This window comes from Zea mays, chromosome 2 (genome assembly GCF_902167145.1).
Source record: "Zea mays cultivar B73 chromosome 2, Zm-B73-REFERENCE-NAM-5.0, whole genome shotgun sequence".
NCBI lineage: Eukaryota > Viridiplantae > Streptophyta > Magnoliopsida > Poales > Poaceae > Zea > Zea mays.
In genome coordinates this window covers 162900143-162919250 of record NC_050097.1, presented here as the reverse complement: position 1 = coordinate 162919250, position 19108 = coordinate 162900143, and the positions used below count along the sequence as shown (strand labels likewise).

Here is a 19108-nt window from a genome sequence, read left to right as displayed (position 1 = left end):
TTATCATAGTGCTTCTGTATCTCAAGGTTATCCTTCGTAGTTAGTATGACCAGAGGGTCCTGTCCATTATGTTTTTCCTGCTAGCAAGTATCCATCTTGCAAACAAACTCATCAAAGTTATCTATGTTAAACCGACACCTCATTATTATCCCTGGAATAAGGTGTCGGTTTAATGGTTTATTTCCTTGGTTATGCCAAAGAAAGGGAACAACTGGATCCCTTTTGAGTTTTGGGATATAGTGGGAGGAGGTTTTTGGTGCAGAATTGTAATATTAACTTCAGGTTATTAGCATAGAACTAAAGGCAGGAACAATATTATCCCCCCGTGTATTATGTTTGTACTATTTGTGTCAATTTTGCTTGTGTTTCAGTGATCTTTTGCCTGCAACTGGGTCATGTTGTTTGTATTTATGTGTTCGAATCCCTCACCTTGTTTGGGTTCACTGGACATGCCTGCTTGCTGCGCTTCGTATCGGAGATCTGCGTGCCATCCTCGCTCTTCACCAGCTGCTTCTACATCTACTCCGAGAGCAACTACCAGGACCTGCTGCGCAACACGGATGCCAACCAGACGGCACTCGACAGGAACATGTTCGGTGGCCAGCGGCTGCATGTCTGTGGCGAGGTATTGGTAACCCAGATGTCCTGCTCCCAGCCTATTGAGGTCAATGGAACTGGGAGCGGAGCACACTGTTCACTCATCGCTTGGGTTGGAACCTAATCTGTCACTTGCAGGGCCATGAACTTTTTGTTTTGTACGAGGGCCTTGAGCAGCTGCACCGGTTTCTCTTCATCCTTAGTATCACTCATGTGTTGTACAGTTTTGTAACAGTGGTTCTATCCATGATCAAGGTTCGTGCTCACTGCCTGATTGCGGCTCTGACATTTTTCCCTCTTATTTTCTTCTGAGTTTATTATGGTATATATCTTTCTGCTATTGGTGCAGATCTATAGCTAGAGGAAGTGGGAAACCTTAGCAGGTCCAATTGATTACTTAATAAGTAGTACAGATTATGGTATATATCTTTCTGCTATTGGTGCAGATCTATAGCTGGAGGAAGCTCATGAACACGGTCATCAAGAAGAAGCTCGACATCATCCCAAAGGATCTCAAGTAGGCCGGCCGCCATGCTTGGCTTTCCACAAATTTATATTGCTGAGACTGAGAGAGGGAGCGAACCATTATCGTCGACGGAATACCATGCACAAGAAAGGTCAAGCTGGTTAGGAATGACTAGAATGTATGTGTGCCTGCAGGTGGGGCGAGCAGTCAGACGACGTGTTCAATGCTCTGGCTGGAGACTTCATGAAGCCCAGGATACAGGAGGTGGACCAGCTCCTCAAGCTCGGCGTCAATGTCACCGTCTACAGCGGACAGGTATTCTGACTGATTGAACCAAACAAACTCACTGAACGAGTGACTGACGAAACTGATCCATGGTTGGCATTACCACCACAAGCTTGCCTGTTTGATCTGCTCTGCTTTTTCTTGGACATATGGATCTCCTTATTGTTTGCAAATAAAATAACTTGTCCATTAGATAGTACTAACAAGTCTTTCTTTCTCTCTCTCTCTCTCTCTCTCTCTTGTAGCTCGACCTCATCTGCGCGACCAAAGGCACCATGGACTGGGTTCAGAAGCTCAAGTAAGTGTAGTCTCTCTGATCTCACACGCACAATGTGCACTCTGTCTAGCAGCTAGCTCTGGTCACAATTCACAACACAAGTGGCCTAGCCTCCTAGCTTACTGATCCGATGCCTCCTGCTGCTGCTGCTTTTGTCATCCATCAGGTGGGACGGCCTCAACAGTTTCCTGAGCTCTCCCAGAACGCCCATCTACTGCAACAAGTAGGGGCAGTCCGGCACCCAGGCCTTCGTCAAGTCCTACAAGAACCTCAACTTCTACTGGATACTCGAAGCCGAACACATGGTAATTAACGAATGGTAACCCACGCACCCCTTTGTTTTGGTTGTTGCATTAGCACTCACATATATATCGCCGTGACCAAGCTGAGAAGGTGACGCGCCATCCACCCTGATGCATACTCGCTCGTCCAGTGAGTGCATAAGCTGGAAAGAGCGTGCATTCATGCAGTTGGTGAGATATAGCTTCTTCGTGCCCACGTGCACCAGAAACGCTCCATGCATCTGCCTGTTGCTCCATTCATGATTCCCTCTCCTCTCTCAATGAAGAGAGACAAGACTCCGGCCACAGGCCAGCCGGGCACACACATGCACCAACAGTGATATGTAGACAGACAGATTCCTAGATTGTAGGCAGCTAGCTAGGACAGCATCAGGCAGGGAACTGCTTCGCTGTCTTCTTGAATGTCTTTATATAGACTGGACTTATTAGGACTAATTTGGTGAACAGGGGAATGGAGGAGCTTATGGGAAAGGAATCTCCTCGCTCTTCAATTTTGATTCCTTCTTCATAGATCTCCCTAATGGACGCCCATTTCCTCCACTATTCAACTTTAAGCAGGAAGTAAGTGATTCCAGGACAGAAATGTTTCCCATTGTGTCCCTAATTATTAGTCCTTTTTGAAAGCTTGATTACATATGAAAAATGATGTCAATTGGCCACAGGAAAATAGTGTTAATACATTCACTGTATACTTCATTTTGGTGGCATTTTACTGACACGCGAATACATGATATGCATTAGTGGTAAAATCACATGCACCGAACATGTCTTGCAATGTTATATGTTGCTTGTACTCTCTGTGTATAATCAAACTCTTTGATGCCAATGTCATGCAGATTGACGATGATGAAAAAATTACAGTGATTGACTTTCCGCAGATGGTGTCTGTTTCTCACCGTAATGCCCAAATGTATGAAGCTTCTCAGATAACTAATGTGAAAGTGTCTTGCATTTAAAAAAAAGGAATTTCACTTTTGCAGGTTTTTTGACCGAGACATTGAATGCATCTACAAGTTCTTTAACAAAAGGTTATAAGATATACAAGAAAGCTTCAAATGAGCCTAATTTGGTAGGCTTGTTTTCTTATTGTGATTTCTTTTCTTTCTGTTAGATTCAATCTGAGGTCAGTGAAAAATGAAGAACAAGCTGGATTTGAAAATGATGATGAAGGAAACAGCAGACCTTCCTTTTTGTCCGTGGAAAAGGGTGCTGGTTCCTTGGACAAGGAACTAGCTGCCAGTGGATTTACCAGGAAAGAGCAAGTGGATATGGAGAAGGTAGGTCAGATGTTCCTGCAAATTTGTTACTCATGTATACATTTATAGATTGTTTTCCGGCTTAGTTCTCAGGTACCCTTTTTTGGCAAACTTTCTTACAGTACACCGAGGAAGTTGTTGAAGGGCATGATTCCAGTTCAGATGATGAGGTTGGTGATGTTGTGCCTTTGGTTTCCTTGAAGATAGACCAAGTACGTCTGCCTAGCAAGTTAGTTTGAACATGTGCAGACTGTACCAGTGATCAGGTCGTCGGGCCAGTCTCTGGTTAGGGGTCACTGTTATTGAAGTGTATTTTTGTTGTCTCTCAGGACAGTTCCGATGAGCCTGATTGTGATCTTACCCAAGTGATTCAGAGGCGCCTGGAACTTTTTCTGAAGAGGTTAGTTGTCTTCCCATCAGAATGAACGAACAACTTCTGATTGCATTTTCTTACATCTGTTTTCACCACACAGCATGGAACAAGTTGTAGCGGCGAGAACAGATTGGAAATTCCTCCCTCGGGTGGCAATGGAGTGGTTATGGCACCGCTCGAATCTAGGATCAAGACGTTTTCCATGGAAGTTTTACATGTAGAGTAAAAAAAAAGGTCCTGCTCTCGTGTTCTCGTGTAAAACTGGATTCTGTTCAGTTCTTACTGTGGAGCTATGCTTCCTAGGTAAAACTTATCGATTTGTATAACTTCTTGATTTGTATAAAAACTTCTCCATTTACATATTGGGAAGTCTATATGTAAAACTTCTCGATTTGTATATCAGCTATGCTTCCTGTGGAGCAAGGAAGCGAACGCAAGCCAGCCTTTTGTATTAGTGCATTCTGTTCAGTTCTTACTTGATCATCCCGTGTTCTCGTGTGTGCCATGGCCGAGTGGCAAGCTCAACACTGGTATTGTTGTCTTGTCTCAAATGAAGTCCGGTTCCACAAGTTAACCGGAAATCTTCATGGGTGATAGCTGTGTCAGATTCTTTCGCGCATAGGGCAAGTAACGCAAGTGATAGTTGTGTCAGTTTACCCCCATTTTCTTGGGCATCACTTGTCTCAAATAAAGTCCATTGGAGGTTCGCAATTTATGTTTCGTGGCATCGCACGGGCACCTACCTAGTATATTATTGTGTGTCATCTTTCTATTAACAAACAATAGTGGTATTCTCGAGGTGATGAACCAGCTTACCAGCAAATGGATGATCCACATTGATTCGATACTAAAAGTCTGATTCTAATATCTATGGTACCATCCACATCTTTTCAAAAACCATCGTCGAATATTTTGCATTCCTACCACTCATGAGCGAAGGGTTGATTATTCATTTTGAACTGAGCGTAAAATGGTTTCAAAGAAGGAAGTGGGCAAAGTGGAGGTGACCAGCAAGTCAAGTCTGAATGAAAAGTCGAAAGTATGGAATGGGTGCCTCGATGATGTCAGCGTGTCCACCTCAGATTGGCACAAGCCTATCCCGAATGCAGAAGTGGCTCACAGAACCTCCAATCTTGTCGCTGATCAGTGGACGCCGTCGTTGTCGGTTGTTGTCGTTGCCGTGCCGCGAGAATTTTTGCGTGCTCCGCGCACCAACTGCCATCTATGTTCTCCTGTTGACTTTCCCTCCGCCTCTCGCGTTCCTGCAGCTGCAGTCCTTGATTCTGGCCAGGACAGGAGCAGCGGCGGCGATGGGCAGTGTCGAGGAGAGGCTGCTGCCACCGCCGCCGGCCAGGAGCGCAGATGCTGGCGCCGGCGGCGCGAAGAGTGGCAAGTGGGAGAAGACGTACCTGGACGTGCTGGGCGTGTGCTGCTCCGCGGAGGTCGCGCTCGTGGAGCGGCTCCTGAAGCCGATCGACGGCGTGAGGGCGGTCACCGTCGTCGTCCCCTCCCGGACCGTGATCGTCGAGCACGACCTCGCCGCCGTCTCCCAGTCCCACATCGGTAAGCAACCGGCCTCTCGTCGGAAGTCACCACGACACCACCAAACACCTCCGCGCAAGATTCTCGGCTCACCCTTTCCCTGCCCCTGCCTCGCTCGTATTCGTATCCATCCCATCAGTGAAGGCTCTCAACAAGGCGGGGCTGGAGGCGTCCGTCCGCGCGTACGGCAGCAGCGGGGTCGTCGCTCGCTGGCCGAGCCCGTACACCGTCGCCAGCGGAGCCCTGCTGCTGGCGTCCCTGTTCGCGCCGCTGCTACCTTCCCTGCGCTGGCTGGCCCTGGCGGCGGCCTGCGCCGGCGCGCCGCCGATGGTGCTCAGGGCGCTGGCCGCGGGGCTCGCCCTGGACATCAACGCGCTGATGCTCGTGGCCGTGGCCGGCGCCGCGGCGCTCGGCGACTACGCGGAGGCCGGCGCCATCGTGTTCCTCTTCACCACCGCGGAGTGGCTGGAGACGCTGGCGTGCACCAAGGCCAGCGCCGGGATGTCGTCGCTCATGAGCATGGTCCCGCCCACCGTCGTGCTCGCGCAGACAGGGGAGGTCGTCGGCGTGCGCGACGTCGGGGTGGGCGCCGTCGTCGCTGTCCGGGCCGGGGAGGTCGTGCCCGTGGACGGCGTGGTCGTCGACGGGCAGAGCGAGGTCGACGAGAGCAGCCTCACCGGCGAGTCCTTCCCCGTGCCCAAACAGCCGCAGGCGGAGGTCTGGGCCGGCACCATGAACCTGGACGGTAAAAGCTGCGGGGGTTTTTTTGTTTTGTGTTACATTTTTTCAAATGTCCGCGCGGTTACTTTGTTGTAGTGACCAGGATCCTAAACAAAACTGTGGCGTTCATGTGGTAGGCTACATAGCCGTGAGGACGACAGCTCTGGCCGACAACTCGACAGTGGCCAGGATGCAGCGGCTTGTGGAGGCGGCGCAGAACAGCAGGTCCAAGACACAGCGGCTGGTCGATTCATGCGCCAAGTACTACACCCCAGGTATGTACGTGTGCGACGAAACAAACCTCCATGCATGGTCTCTATTGATGGCACTATGCAATTGAATTGACAGCACGAAGTGTCTGTTGTTGCAGCCGTGGTTGCTGTTGCAGCTGGCGTGGCTCTTGTCCCGCTGCTGCTGGGGCCACGGGGAGCGCAGGACCCGAAACGGTGGTTCCAGCTAGCGCTGGTACTGCTGGTGAGCGCGTGCCCGTGCGCGCTGGTGCTGTCGACGCCGGTGGCTACGTTCTGCGCGCTGCTGCGGGCGGCGAGGATGGGGGTTCTCATCAAGGGCGGGGACGTTCTGGAGTCGCTGGGCGAGATCAGGGTCGCGGCGTTCGACAAGACGGGAACCATCACTAAGGGCGAGTTCAGCGTCCATGGGTTCCATGTGGTTGGGGACAAGGTTGGAATGAGCCAGCTTCTTTATTGGTACGTATCCATCCATCCCTTCAGCCTTTTTATTTAGTGTTTGAACTAACTAAATTCCATGGATGACAACTTTCTTCTGTTGCAGGGTGTCGAGCATTGAGAGCAAGTCAAGCCACCCAATGGCAACCGCACTCGTCGAGTACGCTCAGTCCAAATCCATCCAACCCGAGCCGACAAGCGTCACTGACTTCCGTATCTACCCTGGAGAGGGCATATCCGGAGCGATAAACGGAAGGCAAATCTTCATTGGGAACACAAGGATCATGGCAAGGTCCTCCTGCTACGCAGCAGGAGCAGGTCCGGAGATGGAAGGCCAGCAAGGTGCGTCGATCGGGCATGTGATCGTCGACGGCGACCACGTGGCGGCGTTTTCGCTCTCGGACGACTGTAGGACCGGCGCGGCAGAGGCGATCCGTGAGCTGAGATCGATGGGCATCAGGTCGGTCATGCTGACAGGGGACAGCAAAGCGGCGGCGTCGCGGGCGCAGCGGCAGCTCGGCGGCGCCCTGGAGGAGGTCCACTCGGAGCTCCTCCCGGCGGACAAGGTCGCGCTGGTCGGGGACCTCAAGGCGAGGGCCGGGCCGACGCTGATGGTCGGGGACGGCATGAACGACGCGCCGGCGCTGGCCACGGCGGACGTGGGCGTCGCCATGGGCCTGTCGGGCTCGGCGGCCGCCATGGAGACGAGCCACGCCACGCTCATGTCCAGCGACCTCCTCCGGGTGCCCGCGGCCGTCCGGCTCGGGCGGCGCGCCCGCGCAACCGTCGCCGCCAACGTGATCGCCTCCGTGGGCGCCAAGGCCGCCGTCCTCGCTCTGGCCGCCGCGTGGCGCCCCGCGCTGTGGGTGGCCGTGCTCGCCGACGTCGGCACGTGCCTGCTCGTCGTGCTGCACAGCATGCTGCTGCTCTGGGACCCAGCTGGCGCGGGCTGGCGGAGGAGGGGTGGGGGTGGGGACCCCGAGGCGTGCCGCGCGACGGCGCGGTCGCTGGCCATGAGGTCTCAGCTCGCCGAAGCGTCCAACGGCGCGGCCGGAACCGCTCAGGGACGACGACCAGGCGGTGGGACCAAAGCAGGCTGCCATTGCTGTCGGGAGACAAGCGAGCCGTCTGAGCAGGACCACACGGCGGTGGTGGTCGACATACCGGCACCATCCGCTGAGCGTCCTGGTGTTGTGGCGCCGACCGCCGCCACCGGATGTTGCAGCAGCTCCGCCCGCGAAGCTTGTGCTACTCCAACCACCGTGACTACTGTGAACTCTGCGCCACGAGGTTGCTGTGGCGGCATTGGCGAAGGAGACACCCGCGAGAATGCAAGGACAAGCTGCTGCACCGATGCCCGTGACTCTCCTAAGAAGGCAGGGCAACAATGCAACGCAAGGTGTTGTTCTTGGGGCAAACAAAATACTCTCAAGTGTCAAGCGCAGGATACAATCTCAAATCTCAAGTGAAATACTGACTGTTCTGTTCATGCAACAAGACCAAAAGCTTTCCGAGTGTTCAGATCGACTGGGTTGCTCGTGAAGTTTTCAACATTGAGAGTGATCAAATCCTTAGCTGCTTGCTTTTGTCTCTCTATTTTCTCCTTGTGTATTTTTAAGCGTTTATCCATGAACAAAGTATCGGTACTAGGGTACTACTAAACCAAGGTATTTAGGCTGTTTGGCTCAGGTTTAAAAATGCTTCCACTGTCAAAAGGTAGAACGTCAATTAATTGCGTGTTTGGTAGAAATAAGCTAGTCCATCATATTTCTACTCCTCACTTTCATGTTTGGTTTGTGGAATAGAATAGAGTACTATCCCGTCTAATTTATAATTCGTTTGACTTTTTTACTCAAAGTTTGACTGTCTCGTTTTATTCAAATTTCTTTATAATTATTGTTAATTTTTTCTATGATATTGTTTATCATATAATATACTTAAAATGTGGCTTTGGATTTTTCATTTTTTTTCAAAAAAAAATGAATAGGACAAGCCGATCAAATGTGGCACAAAAAATAAACGGATTCTTATTTGGGACTGAGGGAGTAATAATATGCGAAATGAGTTCATTCCAGTAAATTTATGGAATTGACTCGTGATGCACCAAATCATCTAAAATAGATTAATTCCTAAAACTAAATACCTCTAGATGGGTGGAATCTAAGTCCTTTCATTGGAACTAGGACCTTTTTCTGATTGCTTTTCAAGTGAAAAATGAATTGGTTCCTCTTTATACATGAAGTGAAGGGTCCGTTTGAACCTAGAACTAATTTTCGGTCACTGTGACATTGAATGTTTGAATACTAGTTAGAAGTATTAAATAAACTTGAATTACAAAACAAATTACACAGATGAGAGCTAAACGGTAAGACGAGTCTACTAAGTCCATGATTCGCTTATGTGATGCTACAGTAAACATTTGCTAATCATAGATTAATTAGATTTAATAAATTTGTCTTGTTGTTTAGTCTTCATCTATATAGTTAGTTTTGTAACTAGACCATATTTAATGCTTATAATTGACATTCAAGCATCTAATGTGACAAGACTAAACTTTAGTAAGAGAACATGTATATTTAAAATGACTAAGAAGATCACTAGAGGGGAAGTGAAGTGAATATGAGCCAAATAAAACTTCTCCGGTGAGAAATTGGCCTATGTTCTGCTTCAACCTCACAGCGATCAGGGATCCAAAATCAATAAACAGAGTTTACAGAAGTGAAAGGATCTACATATACCTATAGGAGAGCAAATAGTCTAATAAAAAATTCTATAAGCTCAGAACACTACACAAGAGAGTTAGTAAAGGAGACAATCATAATAACCACTACTTGTCTAGCCTAGTTAATACAACACAAGCCTCCTACACAAATCTATTTGTAAAAACAAATGCTTAAGCGCACAATCGTACAAGCACCTAGAAACTAGTGAGCTAACAAAGAAAAGAACTAAGCTACACTACTCACTAGAACTAGGCTACCCACTAAACAGCTTAGGAGCTACCTACAAGGCTACTAATAAGAGAGCTAAACTACACTACCTACAAGATATATGAAATGAAAGTACAAGTTTTGCAAGAGTGCAATTAGAGCAATTGACTAAAAGATTTTTTTCATGGAGTTTGGTTGCTTGTCGACAACACTGAAAGCTCCATGTATGGTTGTAGTAATTGAGACAACTAGTGGACTAACATTTACTCTACATGTTGAGAATAAGGTAGGTTTAAGTGCACTTCAAAAGGTTGAGTAACGTGAGCAACCATGAAAATGATGGTGATAGGCCATAGAGAGTGATCAAGTGTTCAGCATGTAAAAAAAGGAACAAGAAAAGTAAAATGCAAGGGCTCAAGGCAAATATATAAGCTAAGATATTTTGTTTTACTGAGCAAGACACAATAGTGTGCGTGATCAGATTTAGAATATATGGTCATACTGTTAAGAGAGGATTCTAATTGGATAACTCGGTCATCAAGTGCCACTAGATGTTGAAGGCCTAAGTTACAGTTATGAGTGCAAGCTAAAAAGTTTATTGAAAATATTTTGAAAAATGCTAATTAAGCTCTACATATTTGGCAAAAAAATAAGAGTTAGGTAGTGTTTGGTTGAAGAGCCAAGTAGAACGGAGTCGTTCTGTTCCACTTTTGTTGTTGTTTGGTTACAAAGTAACTAGAACGGAGTGACTCCAATTAGAGAATATTCTCCTCAGATCCGGAACCATCCTACTCCAAAAAATCAATGCGATGGAGCCGCTTCGTTCCCAGCCCGCTCGCACAGCTCGCCCCTCCCATCCATGTGCAGCAGCTCGCGCGCCTCCCTCTGCAACCAAACAAAAAACAGAGCCGCTCTGTTGACACCTTTTTAGGGCGCCGATCACTCAACAAGAACCAGTGGCGGTGCTCTCTGGTCAGGCGCGGACGGTTCGCGGCACAGGGCCGGACAGTCCGTGACCTGGCGCGAGGCTAGAGTTCCCTGCCTGATGGCTGGACGGTCCAAGCCCTAGAGCCGGACGGTCCGCGCGTGTGCAGGGGCAGCGGAGGATCGCCGGCGGCGCCTGGATCTCGCTCCCGGGAGGGACCCCGTCGGGAAGTAGAGATCCTAGGTGATGTCTAGGCTCGGGTAGACCGACCTAGACTCCTCTAATCGACGTAGAGTCGAAGAGAAGCGAAAGATTTAGGGATTGGAAGACTAAACCTAGACTAGACTAGAACTACTCCTAGGATAAAATGTAAATTGTATTGATTGAAGGTTCGATTGATTATTACAAATCGGTCGTATACCTCACTATTTATAGAGGAGGGGGGTTGGACCCTTTACAAACTAATTTCCCGAGCTAATTCCACGAATCTAGCTAACAACCGTAGCACAAAACTCGGAACCCTAATCTGCTCTGCGCACGCGCGGATCGTCCGGCCCACAGGCGCGGACCGTCCGGCCTCAGGGCCGGACCGTCCGCGCGCTCAAATTGGCACTCAACATATGCCCCCTGCCTTTTGGTGGAGCTGAGCGAACCAAAAGCAACTAACTCGATGTGATCACATCGGTTTTCTTAGGCATCTTGCCACTTACTAGGATGGTACACAGTGGCCTTGGTCTTGACGGTTGACTCAACGGACGTGACCCCTTTAGCTTTGATCGAAATGTCAGTCCCAGCACCGCCGAGCATCATACTGATCTTGACCAATTCGTCACCTTGCTTTTCCTAATTTTCTAAGTGTTCTGGCGTAGCTCCGTAGTCGACCAGGTCTTCTCCTTGTAGGTCATCTTCCTCCATGGGTGTCGGTACATCATTGGAGGTGTCTTGGTGTAGTGCGGATGGTTCAGCCTCAGGGGTCGGACGGTCCGCGCCCTGTACGGTTGGTCCGATCTTTATAGCCGGACTGTCTGCCATACCTGCAAAGAGCTGCACAGTTGTTGTTTTATTTTCTATCTTTGTGGCTGTTTGATTTTCCTCAACGGCCTTTGGTCTCCATCTTTTTTATGGTGGCGGATACTACGGATGCGTGTCATTGAATATTCTTTCCGCCTCCTTTTCCTGGTTCTCATTTGCTCTCAGGCGCTGTAATTTTCGCTTTTGCGATCGCGTTAATCCCGATGGGCACCATTGGGGCATGGAGTATTTTGAATCGGCCGTTTTGTTGACAGCGGTATCTTCTTTTTTTGTTTGTGTTGGCTGATTTACCAGAAATCATCGACCCTTCGTTATTTTACTGTACGATGACATATGTTGTTCCTACTTCAACGACGTCCCCTTTTATTTATCGTACTGTTGGAGGTCGTAGCTATATACCCCCCTGCCGGATTAGTCAGCCTTTGGGGCCGAGTGGTTCGGCAATCTTGCTAGGCCTGTGCTCGTGGACCAGATTGAGGGGCTCTCAATCGGTCTTGTACTGGAGGCGTCAACCTGTCAAGAACAGATGTTTGGGGTGCCCCCCAGGTGGGGTACTGTGGCATCCCAAATGGATATGATGGTATGCCCCACATTTGATTTGGGACATATGGTGGAGGTATGCATGTATATGGATATGACATAGGTAGATATGGGGGTGGAGGTGTCCATGCAGGTATGTTAGGCCTTAACTGGATAATATGACCTTACATTTTTTCCGATTGGTGAGGTGGTCCAATTGGTCTTTCCTGACGCTACTCATGAATGGGCGAGCGAGGTCGCCTTGCTGGCCGGTCACTGGGGTCGGCCTTCTTTTTCACATACTTGGACAATAATTGATCAAAGGTCGGGTCGGGTTTGACCAACCGACCAGCTGCCTTGAACGTGTTAGTTTTCCACGTACCTATTTCTGGTTGTCGTGGTTTGAAGGTACGTGGTCACCGTGGCTTCTTGGCAATGTCGGATCATCCGCTCGAATGCTCTGGACCGTCTGGCGATGTTACAAACCGTCCGCGCCTAGACACCGTGAAAGTCGCCTAGAGGGGGGTGAATAGGGCGAAACTGAAATTTACAAAGTTAATCACAACTACAAGCTGGGTTAGCGTTAGAAATATAATAGAGTCCGAGAGAGAGGGTGGAAAACAAATAGCAAGCGAATAAAGAGTGTGACACGCGGATTTGTTTTACCGAGGTTCGGTTCTTGCAAACCTACTCCCCGTTGAGGTGGTCACAAAGACCGGGTCTCTTTCAACCCTTTCCCTCTCTCAAACGGCCCCTCGGACCGAGTGAGCTTCTTCTCCTCAAACACATGGAACACAAAGTTCCTGCAAGGACCACCACACAATTGGTGTCTCTTGCCTCAATTACAAGTGAGTTTGATCTCAAGAAAGAATGAGAAAGAAAAGAAGCAATCCAAGCGCAAGAGCTCAAAAGAACACAACAAATCTCTCTCACTAGTCACTAAAGCTTTGGATGGAATTTGGAGAGGATTTGATCACTTGGGTGTGTCTTGTATTGAATGCCTAGCTCTTGTAAGTGGTTGGAAGTGTAAAAACTTGGATGACTTGAATGTGGGGTGGTTGGAGGTATTTATAACCTCAACCACCAAACTAGCCGTTTGGTGGGGGCTATCTGTCGCATGGTGCACCGGACAGTCCGGTGCACACCGGACAGTGTCCGGTGCGCCAGCCACGACACCAGGCCGTTGGGTTCCGACCGTTGGAGCTCTGACTGCTGGGCCCGCCTGGATGTCCGGTGGCACATCGGACATGCACTGTAGAGTGTCCGGTGCGCCACTTCGCGCGTGCCTGACTTCTGCACGCTCTGGCGTGCTTTTATTGCTTCTGCAGGTGACCGTTGGCGCGAAGTAGCCGTTGCTCCGTTGGCTCACCGGACAGTCCGGTGCACACCGGACATGTCCGGTGAATTATAGCGGAGCGAATTCCCGAAGCTGGCGAGTTCTAGAGACGCTCTCCACTGTGGCACCGGACACTGTCCGGTGTACACCGGACAGTCCGGTGAATTATAGCGGAGCGCCTCTGGATTTTCCCGAAGGTGAAGAGTTTGGCTTGAAGTCTCCTGGTGCACCGGACACTGTCCGGTGGTGCACCGGACAGTCCGGTGTGCGCCAGACCAGGGCTGCCTTCGGTTAACCCTTGCTCCTTTTGTTGAACCCAATTCTTGGTCTTTTTATTGGCTAAGTGTGAACTTTTGGCACCTGTATAACTTATACACTAGAGCAAACTAGTTAGTCCAATTATTTGTGTTGGGCAATTCAACCACCAAAATAAATTAGGAAAATAGGTGTAAGCCTAATTCCCTTTCAATCTCCCCCTTTTTGGTGATTGATGCCAACACAATCCAAAGCAAGTATAGAAGTGCGTAGTTGAACTAGTTTGCATAATGTAAGTGCAAAGGTTACTTGGAATTGAGCCAATAAAACTACTCATAAGATATGCATGGATTGTTTCTTCATTTTTATTATTTTGGACCACGCTTGCACCACATGTTTTGTTTTTGCAAATTCTTTTGTAAATCCTTTTCAAAGTTCTTTTGCAAATAGTCAAAGGTAAATGAATAAGATTTTGCGAAGCATTTTCAAGATTTGAAATTTTCTCCCCCTGTTTCAAATGCTTTTCCTTTGACTTAAACAAAACTCCCCCTAAATGAAATCCTCCTCTTAGTGTTCAAGAGGGTTTTAGGATGTCGATTTTGGACATACTATTCTCTCCCATTTTGAACACAATGAGATACTAATTTTGAAAATCATACCAATTGAAAAATTCTTAGTACTAATTGAAAACCAGAAAGTTTGAAATTGGTGGTGGTGCGGTCCTTTTGCTTTGGGCTCATGCTCTCTCCCCCTTTGGCATAAATCGCCAAAAACGGAATCATTAGAGCCCTCCTTATAACTACTTTCTCCCCCTTTGGTAAAAGACATAAGAGTGAAGATTATACCAAAGACGGGGTCCTTTTGCACTTAGGCTCTCTCCCCCAAAGATAGAGAGTTGCCCGGAGCGACGGCGAAGGATGAGTTACGGAGTGGAAGCCTTTGTCTTTGCCGAAGACTCCAATTCCCTTTCAATACACCTATGACTTGGTTTGAAATAGACTTGAAAACACATTAGTCATAGCATATGAAAGAGACATGATCAAAGGTATATGAATGAGCTATGTGTGCAAATCAACAAAAGAAGTTCCTAGAATCAAGAATATTTAGCTCATGCCTAAGTTTGTTAAAAGTTTGTTCATCTAGTGGCTTGGTAAAGATATCGGCTAATTGATCTTTAGTGTTAATATATGAAATCTCGATATCTCCCTTTTGTTGGTGATCCCTTAAAAAGTGATACCGAATGGCTATGTGCTTAGTGCGGCTATGCTCAACGGGATTATCCGCCATGCGGATTGCACTCTCATTATCACATAGAAGAGGAACTTTAGTTAATTTGTAACCGTAGTCCCTAAGGGTTTGCCTCATCCGAAGTAGTTGCGCGCAACAATGTCCTGCGGCAATGTACTCGACTTCGGCGGTAGAAAGAGCTACGGAATTTTGCTTCTTTGAAGCCCAAGACACCAAGGATCTTCCCAAGAACTGGCAAGTCCCCGACGTGCTCTTTCTATTAATTTTACACCCCGCCCAATCGGCATCCGAATAACCAATTAAATCAAATATGGATCCCCTAGGATACCAAAGCCCAAACTTAGGAGTATAAGCCAAATATCTCAAGATTCGTTTTACGGCCGTAAGGTGAGCTTCCTTAGGGTCGGCTTGGAATCTTGCACACATGCATACGGAAAGCATAACGTCCGGTCGAGATGCACATAAATAGAGTAATGAACCTATCATCGACCGGTGTACCTTTTGATCTACGGATTTACCTTCCGTGTCGAGGTCGAGATGCCCATTGGTTCCCATGGGTGTCTTGATGGGCTTGGCATCCTTCATCCCAAACTTATTTAGAATGTCTTGAGTGTACTTCGTTTGGCTGATGAAGGTGCCCTCTTGGAGTTGTCTCACTTGAAATCCTAAGAAATACTTCAACTCCCCCATCATAGACATCTCGAATTTTTGTGTCATGATCCTACTAAATTCCTCACAAGTAGATTCGTTAGTAGACCCAAATATAATATCATCAACATAAATTTGGCATACGAACAAATCATTATCAAGAGTTTTAGTAAATAAAGTAGGATCGGCTTTTTCGACTTTGAAGCCATTAGCGATAAGAAAATCTCTAAGGCATTCATACCATGCTCTTGGAGCTTGCTTGAGCCCATAAAGCGCCTTAGAGAGCTTATAGACATGGTTAGGATACTCACTGTCTTCAAAGCCGGGAGGTTGCTCAACATAGACCTCTTCTTTGATTGGTCCATTGAGGAAGGCACTCTTCACGTCCATTTGGTAAAGCTTGAAGCCATGGTAAGTAGCATAGACCAATAATATATGAATTGACTCAAGCCTAGCTACGGGTGCATAGGTTTCACCGAAATCCAAACCTTCGACTTGTGAATATTCTTTGGCCACAAGTCGGGCTTTGTTCCTTGTCACCACACCATTCTCATCTTGCTTGTTGCGGAAAACCCACTTGGTTCCTACAACATTTTGATTAGGACGTGGAACTAAATGCCATACCTCGTTCCTAGTGAAATTGTTGAGCTCCTCTTGCATCGCCACCACCCAATCCGAATCTTGTAGTGCTTCCTCTACCCTGTGTGGCTCAATAGAGGAAACAAAAGAGTAATGCTCACAAAAATGTGCAACACGAGATCTAGTGGTTACCCCCTTATGAATGTCGCCGAGGATGGTGTCGATGGGGTGATCTCGTTGGATTGCTTGGTGGACTCTTGGGTGTGGCGGTCTTGGTTCTTCATCCTCCTTGTCTTGATCATTTGCATCTCCCCCTTGATCATTGTCGTCATCTTGAGGTTGCTCATCTCTTTGATCTTGTCCTTCATCATCTTGATCCTCATCCTCATTTTGAGTTGGTGGAGATGCTTGCATGGAGGAGGATGGTTGATCTTGTGCATTTGGAGACTCTTCGGATTCCTTAGGACACACATCCCCAATGGACATGTTCCTTAGCGCGATGCATGGAGCCTCTTCATCACCTATCTCATCAAGATCAACTTGCTCTACTTGAGAGCCGTTAGTCTCATCAAACACAACGTCACAAGAAACTTCAACTAGTCCCGAGGACTTGTTAAAGACTATATATGCCCTTGTGTTTGAATCATATCCTAGTAAAAAGCCTTCTACAGTCTTAGGAGCAAATTTAGATTTTCTACCTCTTTTAACAAGAATAAAGCATTTGCTACCAAAGACTCTAAAATATGAAATATTGGGCTTTTTACCGGTTAGGAGTTCGTATGATGTCTTCTTGAGAATTCGGTGTAGATACAACCAGTTGATGGCATAGCAGGCGGTGTTGACCGCCTCGGCCCAAAACCGATCCGAAGTCTTGTACTCATCAAGCATGGTTCTTGCCATGTCCAATAGAGTTCTATTCTTCCTCTCCACTACACCATTTTGTTGTGGGGTGTATGGAGAAGAGAACTCATGCTTGTTGCCCTCCTCCTCAAGGAAGCCTTCAATTTGAGAGTTCTTGAACTCCGTCCCGTTGTCGCTTCTAATTTTCTTGATCCTTAAGCCGAACTCGTTTTGAGCTCGTCTCAAGAATCCTTTTAAAGTCTCTTGGGTATGAGATTTTTCCTGCAAAAAGAATACCCAAGTGAAGCGAGAATAATCATCCACAATAACTAGACAGTACTTACTCCCGCCGATGCTTATATAAGCTATCGGGTCGAATAGGTCCATGTGTAGGAGTTCCAGTGGCTTGTTAGTCGTCATGATGTTCTTGTGTGGATGATGAACACCAACTTGCTTCCCTGCTTGGCATGCGCTACAAATCTTGTCCTTCTCAAAATGAACATTTGTTAATCCTAAAATGTGCTCTCCCTTTAGAAGTTTATGAAGATTCTTCATTCCAACATGGGCAAGTCGGCGGTGCCAGAGCCAACCCATGTTAGTCTTAGCAATTAAGCAAGTGTCGAGTTCAGCTCTATCAAAATCTACCAAGTATAGCTGATCCTCTAACACTCCCTTAAATGCTATTGAATGATCACTTCTTCTAAAGACAGTGACACCTACATCAGTAAAAAGACAATTGTAGCCCATTTGACATAATTGAGATACGGAAAGCAAATTGTAATCTAAAGAGTCTACAAGAAAAACATTTGAAATGGAATGGTCAGGTGATATAGCAATTTTACCCAAACCTTTGACCAAACCTTGGTTTCCATCCCCGAATGTGATCGCTCTTTTGGGATCATGGTTTTTCTCATAGGAGGAGAACATCTTCTTCTCCCCTGTCATGTGGTTTGTGCACCCGCTATCGATGATCCAACTTGAGCCCCCGGATGCGTAAACCTACAAAACAATTTTAGTTCTTGACTTTAGGTACCCAAATGGTTTTGGGTTCTTTGGCATTAGACACAAGAACTTTGGGTACCCAAACACAAGTCTTTGACCCTTTGTGCTTGCCCCCAACATACTTGGCAACTACCTTGCCGGATTTGTTAGTTAACACATATGATGCATCAAAAGTTTTAAAAGAAATGTCATGATCATTTGATGCATTAGGAGTTTTCTTCTTAGGCAACTTAGCACGGGTTGGTTGCCTAGAACTAGATGTCTCACCCTTATACATAAATGCATGGTTAGGGCCAGAGTGAGACTTCCTAGAATGAATTCTCCTAATTTTGCTCTCAGGATAACCGGCAGGGTATAAAATGTAACCCTCGTCATCTTGAGGCATGGGAGTCTTGCCCTTAACAAAGTTGGACAATTTCTTAGGAGGGGCATTAAGTTTGACATTGTCCCCCTTTTGGAAGCCAATGCCATCCTTGATGCCAGGGCGTCTCCCACTATAAAGCATACTACGAGCAAATTTAAATTTTTCATTTTCAAGTTCATGCTCGGCAATTTTAGCATCTAATTTTGCTATATGGTCATTTTGTTGTTTAATTAAAGCCATGTGATCATGAATAGCATTAACATCAACATCTCTACATCTAATACAAATAGAAGTGTGTTCAACGGTAGATGTAGATGGTTTGCAAGATTTTAATTCTACAATCTTAGCACGCAATATATCATTTTTATCTCTAAGATCAGAAATTGTAACATTGCAAACATCTAGTTCTTTAGCCTTAGCAAGTAATTTTTCATTTTCATTCCTAAGGCTAGCAAGAGATATGTTCATTTCTTCAATCCTAGCAAGCAAATCATCATCATTTCTAAGATTGGGAATTGAAACATTACAAGCAATAGAATCAACCTTGGCTAACAAATTTGCATTCTCATTTTTAAGGTTGTCTATGGTCTCATGGCAAGTGCTTAGCTCACTAGATAATTTTTCACATTTTCCAACTTCTAGAGCATAAGCATTTTTAACTTTAACATGCTTTTTGTTTTCCTTGATTAGGAAGTCCTCTTGGGTATCCAAGAGATCATCCTTCTCATGGATGGCACTAATTAATTCATTTAATTTCTCTTTTTGTTGCATGTTTAAGTTGGCAAAAAGAGTACGCAAATTATCTTCCTCGTCACTAGCATTATCATCGCTAGAAGACTCATATCTAGTGGAGGATTTAGATTTAACCTTCTTCTTTTTGCCGTCCTTTGCCATGAGGCACTTGTGGCCGACGTTGGGGAAGAGAA

At 46.9% G+C, this 19108-nt stretch overlaps 1 protein-coding gene across 1 annotated transcript; it reads left to right on the top strand.

The window, feature by feature from the left end:
• Positions 1–4497: 4497 nt before the first annotated feature.
• On the top strand, positions 4498–8338 carry LOC103647210 (cadmium/zinc-transporting ATPase HMA3). The gene is made up of 6 exons (XM_020548450.2): positions 4498–4721; positions 4825–5119; positions 5238–5843; positions 5956–6093; positions 6189–6525; positions 6611–8338. The coding sequence occupies exons 1-6, from the start codon at positions 4527–4529 to the stop codon at positions 7971–7973; spliced, it is 2934 nt and encodes a 977-aa protein (XP_020404039.1). The 5' UTR covers positions 4498–4526; the 3' UTR covers positions 7974–8338.
• The last annotated feature ends 10770 nt before the right edge of the window (positions 8339–19108 follow it).